The sequence below is a fragment of the Apteryx mantelli genome, chromosome 6 (assembly GCF_036417845.1).
Source record: "Apteryx mantelli isolate bAptMan1 chromosome 6, bAptMan1.hap1, whole genome shotgun sequence".
Classification (NCBI taxonomy): Eukaryota; Metazoa; Chordata; class Aves; order Apterygiformes; family Apterygidae; genus Apteryx; species Apteryx mantelli.
The window spans coordinates 5,443,175-5,459,988 of NC_089983.1; the positions used below are offsets into that span (position 1 = coordinate 5,443,175).

Below are 16,814 nucleotides of genomic sequence, written 5' to 3' on the forward strand. Positions count from 1 at the left end.
GGACAGACCCTCAGTAGCTCTGCCGTTAGAGTCGTCACTATTGCGGTTAGCAACTACCTTCATGCGTGGAGGCAGAGCCCTGTTGGCCACCGCTGCGCTGTTGCACACTCACCCTTCAGGTGAGAGTGGCTCCCGCGCCTGGCATTGCTACGGTCAGTTCTGCAAATACATGCATTTTACACGTTTGAATGATCTCTCTGTAAAACGGGAGCCTCCATTTCCTCAGTTAGCCTTATTGTTCCTAAAAATGGTTTCTGTGTGTCTCGATTAGGTCGACAGCGACACAATTTGGAATGAAGTTCACTCATCTGGTGCTGCTCGCCTGGCTGTGGGCTGTGTCATTGAACTTGTTTTTAAAGTAGCCACCGGAGAATTGAAGGTTGGTATGATAATAACACTTAGCTTTGATACCAGCTCTGTACAGGAATCAGCAGAACTCAGTTCATGGCTGTGTTATGCAGAAGATTCAGTTAGCTTTATTTTAATGGCACCATCTGGCTCTAGTCATAAAAATCTTTGAGGGTATCAGCAAGTGAACAGCAGACTCCTGGTGAATGTTCTTACGCACTGATTAAAAAGAAGAAAGAAACCAGAGCAGCAAGTGAAATCATTATTCAAGTGATATCTGAGGGTCTTGCTGTTGACTTCAGCTGGGCCAGCTAATTTGCTGCTTAAGTGACCTCATTCAGAGGTTTTTTCCTGAATGGAAGGAAATACTATACCAACCAGTTTCCATAAAATTCACATAGATTCCACCCCCCTACCCCACCCCACCCCCCCCCCCAAAAAAAAAAAAGAGCATCATGCACTGCTATGGTCTTGTGAGAAAAACCATCAAGAACAACTAAATAATTCCAAAACAGAATTAGCAATTCTGGCTGTAAATCTGCATGCATCTCTGTGAGATGAATGTTCCTTTCTGTCTCATTTCTTCCTTCTCTTATTTTTGCGTGTAGAATGGATTTGCTGTTGTTCGACCTCCAGGTCACCATGCAGAAGAAAGCACACCCATGTAAGTCTGCGTATATACTTTGTTTAGCTTGCTTCAATGTCTGTCTATTATGTGATCTGCATCTGTAAATTAGAAAAAGAGTTTGTTAGTTTATTATTGCATATATTATTGTTATAATTTCTTGCTGATTGCTACACAGTCGAGCATTAGATTCAAAGCTCCTAGTAATCCTCTAGAGGAAGGAAAGATCCTGCTTTGTGGTTTGGGGCAGGTATATATTTTAGAAAGAACTGCATTAGAATCATGCTTTGAAAAAGCACTCATGCTTTTATTTACTCTTGTGAATTGTCTTAAGTTAAATATTGATGTTTCTTCTAATGTGAGGAAAGCAAGGATCTGCAACTGATCTTAGCATATCGAACATAACTTTGTGTCCTGGGGTTAAAACATGGAATTAGGAAAGTGTTGGAGTGTGACGGCTTCACGAAATGAAAGCTGACGTCAGGCACATTACACGGGTTTAGTGGAGCAGGGTTTATATTAGGGTTTTGGCTGTTGGATCATACTGGGCTTCTGGATGTGACTTAACTGGCTGTTGAAGTTTCATGTCCTTGGCTTTGTGACTGATTCGGGGAGCCTGGGGTGCTTTGGTCCGAGATCCGAGTACCTTCTGCTGGATTCCCTTCGGTGCAGCATTTCGGGGCCTCTCTGAGCCGAACCACTCCATTTCCGATGATGCACATGGCCACGCATCACTTCAGCTGTCGGTCCTTTCCTTTCTTTCTCCTCTTTTTGCATTCTTCCCCCTTCACCCCTGTTCCCTTTGCCCACATGGGAGCCCTGGGGAGCTGGTACGCACCCATGGGGCAGTTTGCATGGAGCAGCGTTGCAGAGGGGTTTGGAAAGTCTGAAATGTTCCCTGTTTCCTGAGAGATCGCAAGGCACCTGCTGCTGTATGGCTGTCTCGTGTTCCTAACTGAGCACACCTGCATCTTTTAGGGAGGAAAGAAGAGTGAAAGCAGTGGAAATTTCTTCCTACAGTGTTATGTCCCGGATGATAGATGTATTGGGACAAAGGCAAACCTATAATTAACACTTCTATTTTTTTTCTCTTTTTCTCCTCCCTCTCATCACCTCCAGGGGTTTCTGCTACTTTAACTCCGTGGCAATTGCAGCCAAGCTGCTCCAGCAAAGACTGAACGTTAGCAAAATTCTTATAGTGGACTGGGTGAGTAAACATTGATTCTTACCCATGAAGAGATCGAACGGAAGTTTTTCTTTGTTTTTTTTGAGTTTTCTTGCAAAGGCAGCCCAGGCTTTGTAAGTCAGTGAAAAAAAATGTTATCTGTGGTCTGTAAGCCAAAATGCCTTTGTTTTTAGTTTTTTGATAAAAGATTTCTTAAAGGGTGCATAGGTTTCGGAACAAAATCAGGATTTTTATTACACTCTTACCCTCCTCCCCCCATCAGTTCTGTGCAATCCTGAATAAGTAGTTGCCTTCTATAACAAGACCATAACACAGTTGCAAGGATGGATAATTCTGCCAACTGTGCTGTTGTTTTCTCAAGGTTGTTGGGCTCAACCATTATTATCAATCCCAGCTCTACTTTCAGGACATGATGACTGGTTATTGAAAGGGATAAGCTGTCCGACATGGCTTGGCTGTCTGTCTGGATGGTCTCAGTGCCCTGCCACTGGGCTAGTGCAGCCTCTGCACATTTGGGCAGGCGGTCAAACATGATCTGTAATTTGGACAAAGACAGTGAAATATTCTGCAGACAATGCATTGGAATTCCAGTAGGGCTTGTTTGGATTTTTGCTACTGTGATGTACAGATTAGAAAGAAAAGAAAAAAAAGCTGGCTGTGAAGGCATTTGAGCGCTTGGGTATCAGCTAAGAGTTTTGATTAGATTGCCACAAGTCCTCCATGGACAAGACAGTTAAAATGGATGTATTTTTCTTTTTGACTTAGTAGATGGACATTGTTTTCCTCGCTTCCCACCGACTGTTTTTCATATCTGAAAGAAGGGGCATTTTGAATGCCCGTCCCCTGTGATGCATTTGTGCACCAAGTAGCAATGCAGTAGAGGATCTGGGCTGTGAGTTTGGGGTGTTTAACCCAGATGGGCCCAACCTGAGAAATTTGCTGGGATTTGCTTCAGTGTTCACCCTACAGACTGATTAAAAACACAAAATTGGGGTGACTGACATAGCCCTTCCTTCCCCTTGTCCTGCAAGGTTGTGCATCAATTCAGTTCACACCAAGAAAATTAATCTTGTTTTCAGTTTTGATATATGTTTGAGATTGTGTTTACTCCTATTTATCCTGTTTTGTTAAACGGAAAGTGTAACATGAAGCCAGCTGTGCAATGTAGATTATTCTCATTTGCAATAAACTGCTTCAGTGAGATCAGAGAAGTCCAGAAAACAAAACACAACAAAGCAAAACCCTCCAAATCCCAAGCTGATGGCTTTAATCTGCGTTGTTACTAAGATACTAACCTTCCTCACATGATACAATCTCTGTCCCTGAAGGATGTACACCACGGAAATGGTACTCAGCAAGCTTTCTACAATGATCCTAATGTTCTTTATATTTCACTACATCGCTATGATGATGGGAACTTCTTCCCAGGCAGTGGTGCTCCCGATGAGGTAAGAACATGGATCGACATAGCGTCTGCCTTCGCAATGTGTTGCTGTGTCTGATAGGAACTGCTCATGGTTGTGATGGAGGTGGCCCAAAAGACCTTGGGGGCTTCTGCTGAGCAAGGCTGCAGAGACACTTGTGCCACCATCCCCACGCTTGTGCTTGTTAGTGCCTCTTCCAGAGCCCATCGCCCAGTTTTGGGTGTTCCTGTGCGTTCCTGTCCAAGTCCTAACAGCCATGTGAATTGTGTCCTGCTGCTGCAAGCTGGCAGGACAGGAAAATCCCTTGGCAAACGATCAAAAAATGAATTCATGCAGTTAGACTCTCAAGCCCTTATGGGACAACCCTGTTCCAAGGGACCCCTTTGCCAGCTGTGCCAGACAGCGTTTTCTTCCCTGAAGAGCAGGACTTGATGTACTTTTCAGACCTTCCCCAAAGTGGGGAATAAGCGTTTTGTGAGATGACAGAGGAACAGGTTGTCCGCGGCTGTACCACCAGCTCTGTACTGCAGCACTTGGGTTTCCTGGCACAGGCTTGGAGCTCATCACCTCCTGCCTTATCCCTGCCAGAGCATTGCTTACGGCAAATGCTGTGTTCAGATTTAGCAGTCTGGATAGTAGACTTTTAGCTAGAGTCATTCATGCCGTGGGACAAAACCCAACAGTTACAAGTAGTTTCCTCGGAGCCTGCTACAGAAGGAAAGGCTGTGCACGTTACAGTGGAAGCATTTTTTCTTCTTGGCCCTTCACACAGACACTTCTAGTTTAGTCCCGTCCTTTCTTTCATTCTAGGTTGGCAGCCAATACCCTGCTGTTCCAGACTGAGCTTAATGCTGTCTTTTGAAAGTATACCTGGCCCTATTTCTCCTTTCCTTTGTTTGATGGACGAGCCTTTGTTCATACTGTTAGCAAGGGACCCCCTTCTGGCTTGTGGATTCTTTACTAAGAAAACATAATCGGCATGGAAAGTGTGCTCTGTTTTAAACAAGCCGCCCCACTAATTTGCCCTAGTAAAGTAGAGATAATACAGAGATTTGCAATCATTCCTTATGCAAGACCTTATAGTGGCTCATTTCCAGCCGTGCTGTGAGCCAACCTCATTAAAACAGTGCTATTTGGTATATGACAGTGGCCTCACAGAAAACATTTGCTGTGAGCTCAGCGCACTAGGGGACCCTTCCTTCAGTCTGCTCTCATGGTATTTATCATTCCTCCTCCATGGGAGCGGGTGAATGACTTCTGCCAGGCTAGTGGCCTGAGGAAATAAAATGCAGGGTGCTACAAGTATAGAGCACAGAAACAATCAGTATTTGAATCATATAATCAATAAAACCTTCCTAAATAGATAGAATTTTTATTTCAGCTGTAGTTTTGACGTAAATTTGAATTAGAAGTGGTTCCTTCCAGATAGATATTCAGTTATCATCCTTCATATGTGGTTTATCAGAGGGAAATTATGAAATGCTGTGTTTTATTTACTCTGAGACACTCTAGATTAAACCTGAAAAGCCTTGGAATTAGTACCCTATCTATCTGGCTTTTTCCCATTCATCAAACATTGATGTTTCCATTTAGGTTTCTAAAGAAACTTAAACATAATGTGATACTCCTTCATTACCCTGTTTGTGCATTACTGTGGTAATGAATGAACAGCAACTCTTCACAGTGGGCTTAACCTCTGCTTTAGGATATACAAAGGACATGAGGTCTTAAACTTCTCTGAGATCCACTTTTTTTTGCTGACCCTTGGAATTAATAATGAGTTTACAAAATATCTAGTATTGTAAGGAATTGTAGACTGTATTATCCACTCAGTATTTGCTGTTTATAGTAATTTTTAGAGGGTATGTGCTGTTCCTGACTGAGTAAAACAAAGAATTTGCGCTATTTGCGCTCAACGTTAATGTGCAGGTGGGGATGGATCAACATTCACCACCCGCATGCCCCTTAGGTCAGCAAAAATGTTTTCTGTGAATAATACTTTTCGCCAGCAGAGGGGGTGCTCACTCTGATTAAAATTGTGGTATTTGGTTCCCCCAGCAGGAAGTAGAATACATATAAAATACCCTTCAGCTTAAAGCTGGAAAGGACTTAATTCGATGAGGTTGCACATGCAATGCACTCTTGTACAAAAGAGGAAAAGGATCCACATTAATGGTGTTTTGTTTTTTTTTTCCCTCGGGCAACTAGAAAATGCTGACTGTCCACAACTCCCATCAAGTTTAGAGAATATAGGAGCACACAGGAGCTTTAATTTTATTCTCTCTTTGGGAACTGAAGTAATCTAGAGGGAAAAATTACCCCATCAAGTTATTGAATCAAAATCCAGATTCAGCTGGATGAATAGAAAGACAGCGAAGATGCGTTGCTAGAATTAGCAGTTTCCATATGTGCAATTAAAAGTACTGTTTCCCTTTTTCAGGTCGGCACAGGAGCAGGAGTTGGCTTCAATGTTAACATGGCCTTTACTGGTGGCCTTGATCCACCGATGGGAGATACAGAATACTTAACTGCTTTCAGGTAATATTGAAGACTTCCTCTAACATGTTTTTCACTGAAACAGAATTTCTTTTTTCTCGTGCAATCTCTCTTAATCTTGGGTTTCTCTCTCGCTAAGTTAGGAAACAAGATTTTCATAGAGCTGTAGTTATTTTGTGAATGCCATATGGGATAAAGCTGGCTTAAGTAAACACAATATTTCTGGCCATAAGAAATGGGTCTGTGACATTAGGGGATTCAGTGATTGACTTATACTCACTGCTCAGCACTGATTGATGCGTAAATTTAAAGTCTCCTGATACGAATAAGCTCTTCTGTTGTTGGCTAAAAATCTTTCTGGCTCACTGTGGTGAATATTTGTATGAATAAACCCACCTGGGCAGGGTGGGGGGCCCGGATAAACTTTTTAACAAGTTGTTATGAGTTGAAGTTTCAGAGTGCAGCTAGCCGAAGCCGGGAGACATTATTATGGCGATGCACAAAGGGATATTGGACGTCTGAGTGGTCATGAGTGATCATGAGTGGTCATGTCATTATTCTTGACTCCTCCCCACCTCAGTCAGGCATATCCTCCTCAATTAGCAGTAATGGTAGCATCAGATTTAAACCACTCCGCGTGGTTGTTTTACGAGCATATTCTAGCATGCTCTGGAGAGTTGGTGTTCATTGAGTCTCTGGATGAAGCAGGAGGCGAATCCACTTGTTGTCAGACCTTGTGCCTGTCTTGCTGACCTCATCATAGTGGTCCAGCTCACGCAGGCACAGGAAACCTCAGGATCACAGAGAATAATAAACTGTCTGAGCTGATCCTTACTTTCCTCCTCCTATCAGCATGATCAAAAGAGGTGTGGCAATCAAAAATGTAGTTTCTTCTGTTAGCTGACCTACAGCCATGCGCTCAACAGTCCTGGCCATTCTGTCCAGTGTCCCTACAGGAGCACTCTAAGAGTGCGGGTGGTGCGTTTTCTCACTGCGCTGAGCATCTAATGGGCAGAACAATCATATTAATGAAGATTGAGTGATAAATGCCACTGTAGTGTTGTTGATCTTCTGAACCTGTGGAAATGATTCTTCTACCTCAACGCTCTTTCTCTTTGAAACAGTCTCTTCTTTTTCCTTGTGGGCATTATTTTCGTTCTTCTCTGGCAGCTTCAAAAAAAAGCTTGAAACTGCCTGAATTGAGCCTGGCAGAAAATAGCTGAGGCAGTTTGTCTCGCCCCTGGAGATGCGCAACACTGCATCTTTTCTGCAGCAGAGAGAGTTCTTCTCCAGCAGCAAGTGTCTGGGTCTAGCACAAAGATTTGATGCACTGCTGAGCAGCCAGGGAATAGCTCAAATCAGGCGACTGTACATGACTGGTGGCTTTGGAACTTGCTGGAAGCCTGGAGTAATGCATTTGCCTCCCAGACCTGCCAACAACGGGAAAAGGATGGTATTAAAAGTTACTGTGGAAGCAACATAATAGAAAAATGAAATGAATACAAAGCTTTCTGGGTTAGAGGAGAAATTTTAAGCAATGCAGTAGTGACTAAAGGCCTGTGTGAAACCACACTTTCCTTTCTAATATTCTTTCCAAGGAGAACAAAAATATAATTCGCTGATCTGCTGAATACATGTGTGTGGGGGGAGGGGGGGTTATTGTTGTTGGTTTTCTTGCTTTTTGTCCTGTTCAACCCCCCATGCTTTATGTCCTTCTCCCAGCTTGCATCTTTTTAACAGTTATCAGTTGAAGTGATGTGTGGTCTTCAAATGAGATTTAGCGCGCTTCTGGCAAACGCCCTGCATAAATTTAGGGAGACGTGCACTTGCCAAAACATTGGATGCAAATTTCTGGAAATACCCAGGTGGAGTTTTGACTTCATGAAATAGCATTGCATGCATTAAATCTAGGATGGGAGCATTATTTTCTGTTCTTCACTGTGTGCCTACTTTTTATTGGTACGTTATACTGAGCAAAAAGAGTTTTTCTTTTTCAGTATGCCATTCCAAAGCCTTCAAACAGTGTATACAATTTAAAATAACATATAGTCAAATAACTGTCATTTGTCTTGATGTTTTATTCCTGTTACGGGAAAGCAAGTACTTTAGTCCAAAGTGGAAGTCTGTTTATCCCAGCAGTCAACAAGACTGATCTCTTCATTGTAAAAAGAACCTGCGGCTCACAACTGAGTGACATACTTGCCATTAAATATTAATTTAGTTTCTAGGCTCCTGGAAAATTGTTCAGAACAGTCTACAAATGTAATAAGAACTTGGCGAGCCCTTCCTTAATAGGTGTTGGTGTCTCTTTGCCCAGGGACTACAGCTCTTTGGGGAACGTGTTTCGTAGCTAATCGTAGCTCTTATTTTGCCAGGGTTGTGAGAAGCGAGTTACTTGGCTCGTCCTTATAGGTAGCACCTCCCGTACTCTCCCCAATGTGCACACCTTCAGTCAGTAAGTTAAATTGGACGCTTTTTTAATCTTATGCCAAGTTTTGTTCATGATAATACATTATCAAGTGACCTTTTTAAATCTTAACCAGATTCTTTGAAAAACATTTTGCCTGAATCTTTTTATTGATTTTAATGTAAAATAATGCTTTGAAGTTTACAATTTATAGTCCCCCGAGAGTTAGAAAGTGAAGGGAATGGGTCATATATCCTTTTTTCCCCTCTTTTCTTGTGTTAGCCTCATGAGACAATGCATGCCTTCAAGGCAGCACCTTGTTATTCCACCCCATCGAATGCCACGTTGCATTTGCTGGGGATCAAACCTAAGATGAAGCAAAGATAAGAAAATTGGCCATAATGAACTCCAGAAGCAGGAGGCATTTTCACCATGAACTTGGAAACTCACAGTGGAGAACTGAGCTTTAATTCAAACCAGTCCAAATGCCAAACTGTGAGGCTTTGAAGTCTGTAGAGGAATCAGTGGAAATCCTTTGAGCTAGGCAAAGATACTGATAGACTTTTTTTTTTTTTTTTTTTTTTTTTTAAGCCTTAACTCTTAGCATGCTTTTAAGGAAGAAAGCCATCTTTCTATGTAAAATACATAGATACTGGAAGAAAAATATGCAGCATGCTTTTCATTTTTTACTCTTTCAGGATGAACTGCTATATGGATTTGATAAAAGCATGTGCTCTAAAGAAATAACAACTGAGATAATTGGCCTCATAAATTAGTCTGCTGATGAGTGAATAAATGAATCCAAGTGAAATTTATCTTCCCCGTATTGAAAACCTGTTTCAAACAGTGCCATTTTACTCTTTCCAAAGAGCAAACAGTAACTTCCGTCAAAGATTTTCTACAGAGAATTTCTTTTAGGATTATTAGCATGCCTGCATTTACACTAAAATGGTGTATTGGACAGCGTATCGCAGCCTCTTAATATTTAATAATAACGCTGAACTGTTTCAAAAGTGATGCCAAGGGTTAAAAATGCTAAGCAGAGCTGCCTTGCCTTGCACTTTGCTGCTTATTGCTGTTGGAGAACTGAAAGCACCGGCTGCAGAAATGTACATCTTTGGGTCTGCTTGGAAATCAGGGTGATATTGCTGTTGGTATCCTTGGTGGGGAGCAGGGTGGAATCACCCTGGTCATGAATAGATGTTCGGTCTGAGAGTACCAGTTTGGGATTTTGTTGAGATCTCAGCGCTCCGCCGTGCCATCATAACTGCAGCTACGCCTGCCCTGGCCGGCAGTATATTATAATTTAGCTGACCGTTTTGCTGAGCGCATGTTCCATGGCTGAAGTCACCACCAAAGTACGTGGGCAATACTGATCTCACAGCTCGTGCAGAAACGTGTTAAACTCTAATGCCTGGCATATAATTTAGAAGGTCCCCAAATCATCAGGCTGTTCTTGGTATTCGTTGCTGTTATTCTGTAGTTATAGAAACAAACAGTTGTAAAATTTAGTTTTTTCCAGAGCCTGCTGTTTCCTGGCTTGTTGCACAAGAAGAAGTGTTTGCTTCTGTAAAGTCTCGTGATGTTTTCAAACGTTGTGTAGAAGTACAAAATGTGAACCTGGCTAGGAGACCTGCAGAAAAATGTGAGGACTGTAGTTAGTTCCTTATTACAGGAGAACAGCAACGACGTGGTGAAATTAAATTACGTTATGCGCATGAGTTTTCCTCTGAATTTACTTTCCGACATTATACCTGATGACTCTAGGAGCTGTATGGTTTCATCCAATTTTTTCCTACCCTATCTGACAGAGGGGTAGGAAAATTTTAATTCTGTATACCATTTGATTTCCCTATACAATTTTAATTCCAAATGCAACTTGACTTCAGTGTTAGTTTTATTTTTATTCACAGCTCGTAAAATAGAAGGGAAGCCAGGACTGCAGTTTGAAGTCCTCCTCCTCCTCTTCCTCCTGAATTTCTCGGACAGATTGTAGAAAGCGTTAAATGAGTTCGGAAGCCGAATTTGGGACGGGGGGAGGTTGTTTTTTCCCTTCCATCCATAAAACATTTCAGAAGTAAGGAAGAGGGAGGGGGGCAGCTGACCATGTTTCGCCTGGAGTCCTTGTCTCTGTGTTTTGGATTTCACGCTCTCTGATGCTCATTTTGTACCCAAGTTCCTAATCCGGTTTGACATAGGAAATGACCGTGGAGGTGACTGTTTTGAGAAACAGAGAGTAGAGTCTTCAGGAGACTGATTAGCCTTAGGAGCAGTGGGTAATGCTTTATAATATATGGGAAACAGTGGGAAAAGGGTTTCCGAAAAAAGCGCTCAGCCTTTTATATTTCATTTTGACTTGCTCACTGGAACTGAGCGTTCAACAGGAAAAAAAAAAAAAAAAAAACCTCTGTAGAACTGTTTAATCAGCCTGGTGTTTATTAAGCATTTTAGTTGGCGAATTGGCTAGTAATGGACTAAAAGATACGCAGTCTTCTAGAAAATATATGTAAAATTGTATTTTCCCCCAAATGATTGCACAATGTGGTCAGTAGTTTTTACTGTTTATAGCTGTCAGTATTAACTAATGTGTAGCTGTTTAGCCTAGCTGTATTTTAAGTCAACTGAAAGAATGTAATTTATTTTTGAAAACCAAACAACACCACCCCCCACAAACCTAGGAAGTTTAAAGGTATAACTAACCCTTGTATTTTAATAAATCAGCATGTCTGGAAGTAATATTCAGTGTTGTAAAACTTTTAATTCCTCAGTCAGTAACTTTGTAGCTCCCCTAGCCATTAGTTGAAGGACCCACTTCCATAGAAACCTGGTCACCTTCTTGACAGTCATTTCAATTAGTGGCTTTTTTATAGTATGATCATCAGGGCAAAGTCATAGGATCCTTTGCAATTTAATTGCTGTTTTGTCTTGGGGATTTGACTTTAGAGTGGCAGATCTGAGCAAGAAGTGTGTTTTCTTCATCCTCAAGAAAAAGTAAAATCTGAAAGACTTAGACACATCTGAAATCCTGCCAATAGATGAAATTTCAGAAATACATCATTCAAAACCAGTTCGTTTGGGCTTTCAGCTGTTTGAGGCTGAAAAATTTACACGTGCCTTTTTTTTTCTTTTTTTTCTTTTTTTTTACAATTAGAAAAAAGATTGAGGAAGCTGTCGAGATCTCAAAAGGCTGTCGTATGCAGCTGACTTCCAAAAAAATGCCGTGTGGCTCCCACGGGCCAAACGAGGCTGTGTGGAGCAGCGCCCTGGGCCTGGCGCTCCCGGTGGATCCCATAAACAAAGCCTCACGCTTCTGGGAAACCCCGCTGGACTTGCAGTGGGTGTGGGGCTCACGGCAACATCTCATCCGTACGCTCCGCATCACCGTTGATTCAGACCTAAACTGAAGCTTTATGACCGAAGATGTAGTTGCTTGTATGTTTGGCGAGTATCAAACACAGCTGAGATTGTGGCTTTTGGGTCCTGGTCTAATGCTAGAGATAGGAGAAACTCCGAAGAAGGAGCAGGCTTTGAGAGCTTGGGTAAGAGGCACAAATGAAGGAAAGGGTTCAAGTCTGGATTTGACTTGTTAATAATTTCTAATAGTGTACCAGAAAGCATCGTTAGCTTATTTGGTCTGACACGACGTGATCTTCCGCGTTTCCTCTGAGTTTCAGCTGCCTGCCGACTCCTGGGTCCTCCAGACTCAAAGGTGAAGGTGTCCAGGATTTTGTGGGGACAGGGAGGCTGTCTGTCCTATGTCTGACCCTTCTTGGACAGGAGAACCAAGGCACCTGCATCTCACGTTTCTTAAATTTGGAGGGGGATCAGATAATCATTCTAAAATTTACTCTGGCTAATGAGCACCACAAATAATTGCTTGGAAATGAAGACACATGCAGGAGTAGCCAACTGCTGCTGCACAGTCACCCTTTCTGTACTCAGAAGATCCTCAAAACAGCTTCTTCCAAATATTGCCAAATACCGATTGATTTCCTTTTAATGAGCAGCCACTGCTTTTTCTCAAAATTTATAAGGACAAGTTTCACCTTTAATTGTTGGGTGTTGCCTGGGTATTCTCTGCCACTAGAGGGTATCTTCTAACTATTGTCATTCATACAGGCAGTGTCTGGGAACCATCGCTGACACCCGTCAGTCGTTCGCATGGCTCACCTGCTGTGCACCGCTGTTTCATATGCTTTGGGTGCGTTAGCATTTGGGCATCAGTCAGATGAGCTGCTCCGTGGCAAAAAAATATGTATATACAGATAGGCAGATTGATTAGTGGTTGCATTGGTTGTTCAATGCTGGCAGCCAGCGCACACAACTCCAGGGTGTTGATTTTGATTTGCTCTGCGACGTGGATTAGGGTGATACCACACAGCAGCTGGGGTGCTAGCAACTCCCATGGTATCATAACCTCGTCTGGAAAATATCTGATGATTTTAGCAGTTTTACTCTGGTTAGAAATTAAATAGCTCAGCAGTACTTCAAAGTGCAGAAAAAAAGCCCTTTGCCACGTGCACTTGCTTCGAAAATGCTGCTTAAGTCCTTTGTGAATGAGGTGGTTTCTACTTAAAATGTCTGTGGGTTTTACGAAACAGATTTTGAAAATGAAAATAAGATTGTGCCTTTTGCATATGTTTACATGGCTGTGTGTCCTGCAGACTGTCCAGCAGGAAGAAGGCAGGAGGCTGTTAGATTACCATGGAGATCTGTTGCCCAAAAATTGAAGTTAGAAGGCTTTTCTTGGGCTTCACAGTGTTGACTGAATTATTTTTCAGTGCTGAGCTGATGTGCCTTGGCATCCCCACCTGCTTAGACTAGAGCATAGGAAATGTGTTCAGCAGTACTGATAGAAGCTGTTTGATGAGTTTGATGCTACTTCAATTCATGCTTTAGAAAGTTATCCTTGCCAGTAGCTGTTCCTAGGATAGGGTAAAATAGAATACTACTTTACAGAAAGGGCATGACGTTTTTCAGTTTTCCCTAATCTTACAGCAGCTGTTTAGGTTTGGAGAGATGCATCTAAAAATCAGTCAGTGCATTTATAAGAGAAGAAGAACTTAATTTGGAAAATACTACTTTGTATAAAGGGCCTTGAGTTGGAGACTTTTAACTTAAGGCATCTCCTTGCTTTTCCACCATTTCCTGCAGTTATCATTGCCTCGTCGTAACAACTCAAAACAATTTTCAAACCTCTGAATGCGTGTACCCCTGGCATTAAGTGCATGCAAAAGAAGGTATTCATCCAAGAATGCTTGCTACAAGCTTTCTTAATCAGGAGGGATTGTGTGCATCTGTATCATGTTTATTAAGAAACTCTGCTCCTTTGAAATTTTTCATTGCTGTAATTTCAGTTCCACTGTGTTTGTGCTAGATGAAGAAGCAATTACTTGCTCTCTGCCGAACTTCTCATTTTTGCTTAGCTGGCGTCTTGTCATCGGAAATGGGATGCTTTGCAACCTCATGTAGATTTTTGAACAGAAACAGAGCAGATTGAAGAGATAAATCGATGTGAAAATGCCTTTTGCTGAGAAACCACAAAGATAGACCTCTTATTTCATTTGAATGCCAGCCTTAACGGGCATTAGTTTGCCAGTGCTAAGGAATTCAGTCTGTTTTTTAGAGGACACCAAAAGCAAGAGGGACAGGGAATAGCATGCTCTAAGGTGTATTTGGGTGGGATATTTGCATATTAAAGCTTCCTTTGGCCTGAGCTGGTATTTGCTGAGTGGCAAATAAATGGAGACCAAGCCTGGCACTGCTCCACTCCTAGGGAGGAATAACCCCATGCACCAGTACAGGTTGGGTTGACCTGCTGGAAAGCAGCTCTGCGGAGAAGGACCTGGGAGTGCTGGTGGATACCAAGTTAAGCATGAGGCAGCAATGTGCCCTTGTGGCCAAGAAGGCCAATGGTATCCTGGGGTGCATCAGGAAGAGTGTTGCCAGCAGGTCGAGGGAGGTGATTCTCCCCCTCTCCTCAGCCCTGGTGAGGTCACATCTGGAGTACTGTGTCCAGTTCTGGGCTCCCCAGTACAAGAGGGATGTGGTACTACTGGAGCAAGTCCAGCAAAGGGCTACAGAGATGATTAGGGGACTGGAGCATCTCTCCTGTGAGGAAAGGCTGAGAGAGCTGGGCCTCTTTAGCCTGGAGAAGAGAAGGCTGAGAGGGGATCTTATTAATGTGTAGAAATATCTTAAGGGAGGGTGTCAAGAGGATGGAGCCAGACTCTTTTCAGTGGTGCCCAGCAACAGGACGCGAGGCAACGGGCACAAACTGAAACACAGACAGTTCCATCTGAACATGAGGAAAAACTTCTTCACCGTGAGGGTGACAGAGCACTGGAACAGGTTGCCCAGAGAGGTTGTGGAGTCTCCTTCTCTGGAGATATTCAAAAGGCGCCTGGACGCGATCCTGTACACTGTGCTCTAGGTGACCGTGCTTGAGCAGGGGGGTTGGACTAGATGATCTCCAGAGGTCCCTTCCAACCTCAACCATTCTGTGATTCTGTGTGCTGGGGAGTGCTCATGCATACTGCGACCTCCCCAGCCTTTAATTATGGTTAAGCGCAGTGTGGAAAAAATAAATGCCTTTGCAGATATTTAGAAGGAGCACATTGCTGCAGCTGGGTGACAAGTGCCGCACAGTGAGGTCCTTATATGACCAATTTTCCAGGTGGCTTTGCAGTCTGCACCTTTTTCCTTGTGCCCTCTCTGCTCTGGCTGACCACGTCTGTGAAGCAAGACATGACCACAAACAGAAACCGCAACGTATGGCAGGTTATTCCCCTGCTCTGAACATCAGGTTGTTCATGATGGAAATAACGGACCTGACCCAAAAAATAACATGATAGCTGGACAACCAGCTTCTCATATTCTAAGGAGAGAGGAAATGGGTTTTTCTCCTGTGGAATAAGAACACCAGGTTTTAGAAGAGTTTGCTCAAGCGTCAGGTTTAAAGGCTTAGGTTTGCTCAAGGTTAAGTGTTCCTTTGTTCATTCAAGAGCCAAAATAATAGATCTGCCGTTGTTAATTTTTTGTTGCAGAACGGTAGTAATGCCCATTGCCAATGAATTTGCCCCAGATGTTGTGCTGGTGTCGTCTGGTTTTGATGCAGTGGAAGGCCATCCTACACCTCTTGGAGGATATAATCTATCAGCAAAATGTAAGTTGTGGCTTTACAACAGCAAGGATCCTACATTGGTGTAAATTGCTGTCCTAGGGGCTTCAGTAGGATATTTCCAGTTTTTACCTCTCTAGGATCTGTCTACAACTCTTTAATTTCAGAATTTTTCTGTACATTTCCATGCGTTTGGGCATTGCACTTTGGTTTGGCTGAAGCCTTTCTTGTCTTGGAGCATTGTGTGTTTACTTTTAAAGAAAGTAAATTATGAAGCCTTTTGTAGTTGAATCTCTGTGGAAGCTAGCTGCTAAATACGAAAAAAATCATGTTTGCATGCAAAATTGAAGAAAGAGGGAATGCCAGATGTAAACAGAAAACCCTAGTCTGAATGCTAGTAGATGTTTGTTGCTTTCTCCAGGATATCCTACTAAAATTTGAGCCAAACATTTTGATCCCCACCTTTATATGGGCTCACAAGAACATCCTTTTTGCTTTGGATCCATGATGTTTTGTCCTGCACAGGAGATGGGCTGAAGGTTTTTTTTTTCCCCCCTCTCTTGGTTACACTGGGTTTATCTGGCATTGTTTCATTCAGGCCAGTCAAGAAGACAGGTTGTTTTTCCCTTGCAAAAGCAAAAGGATTTATTTTTTTAAGAGTTTGTTTCAGTCAGGAAACACTCTCTACAGTGAACTTCAGAACCTCATGAGGTAGCTGAACCTATAAACGTTATAAAAGAATAAGGCGGAGTAGATTTACAAGAGACAAGTTATTTAAGACATCCAGAAACACTCTGTAATGAGAATTGTTTGTTTACCTGCTTGTTGAATCTCCCATGCTTTGCTACTCTCACAAAAGGAGAGGTTGGGTATTGTGTTATGGGCGCAGTCATGAATCTTTTATCTGTCTGCTAATTTACCAATTTGCAAAGGCGCTTGGGGGAGTTATGCGACTCAGCGCAAAACAAAAAAACAGGGCTTTTGGAAGAAGGGTGTAAGTGCACTGGATTATCTTTGTTTGGATTTTTTTTTTTTTTTTGAGGGGGAGGGTTGGTTTGAGGACATGTTTTTTAAATCCTCACAGCTTGGTTCTGTTTTGTTTAAAGGGTAGAAATGTATTGTGTGTCATATGATCAAAGTCCCCGGGTGCTCCAGGAATTTTTACAGCGTATTATGTACTGGAAGAACCGTCTGTTAAGAACTAGATG

The 16,814-nt window shown here is 42.5% G+C and overlaps 1 protein-coding gene across 7 annotated transcripts in view; it reads left to right on the forward strand.

Annotated features, from left to right (window-relative positions):
* The window catches only part of HDAC4 (histone deacetylase 4), a 279,008-nt gene that overhangs the window by 245,725 nt on the left and 16,469 nt on the right, over positions 1–16,814 (forward strand). For all 7 annotated transcript variants that reach the window (XM_067298642.1, XM_067298648.1, XM_067298646.1 and 4 more), the window contains 6 exons: positions 272–379; positions 957–1,012; positions 2,093–2,180; positions 3,488–3,607; positions 6,024–6,121; positions 15,533–15,651. In XM_067298642.1, the coding sequence (XP_067154743.1) occupies positions 272–379; positions 957–1,012; positions 2,093–2,180; positions 3,488–3,607; positions 6,024–6,121; positions 15,533–15,651 (589 nt within the window). The remainder of the gene's footprint in view (positions 1–271; positions 380–956; positions 1,013–2,092; positions 2,181–3,487; positions 3,608–6,023; positions 6,122–15,532; positions 15,652–16,814) is intronic.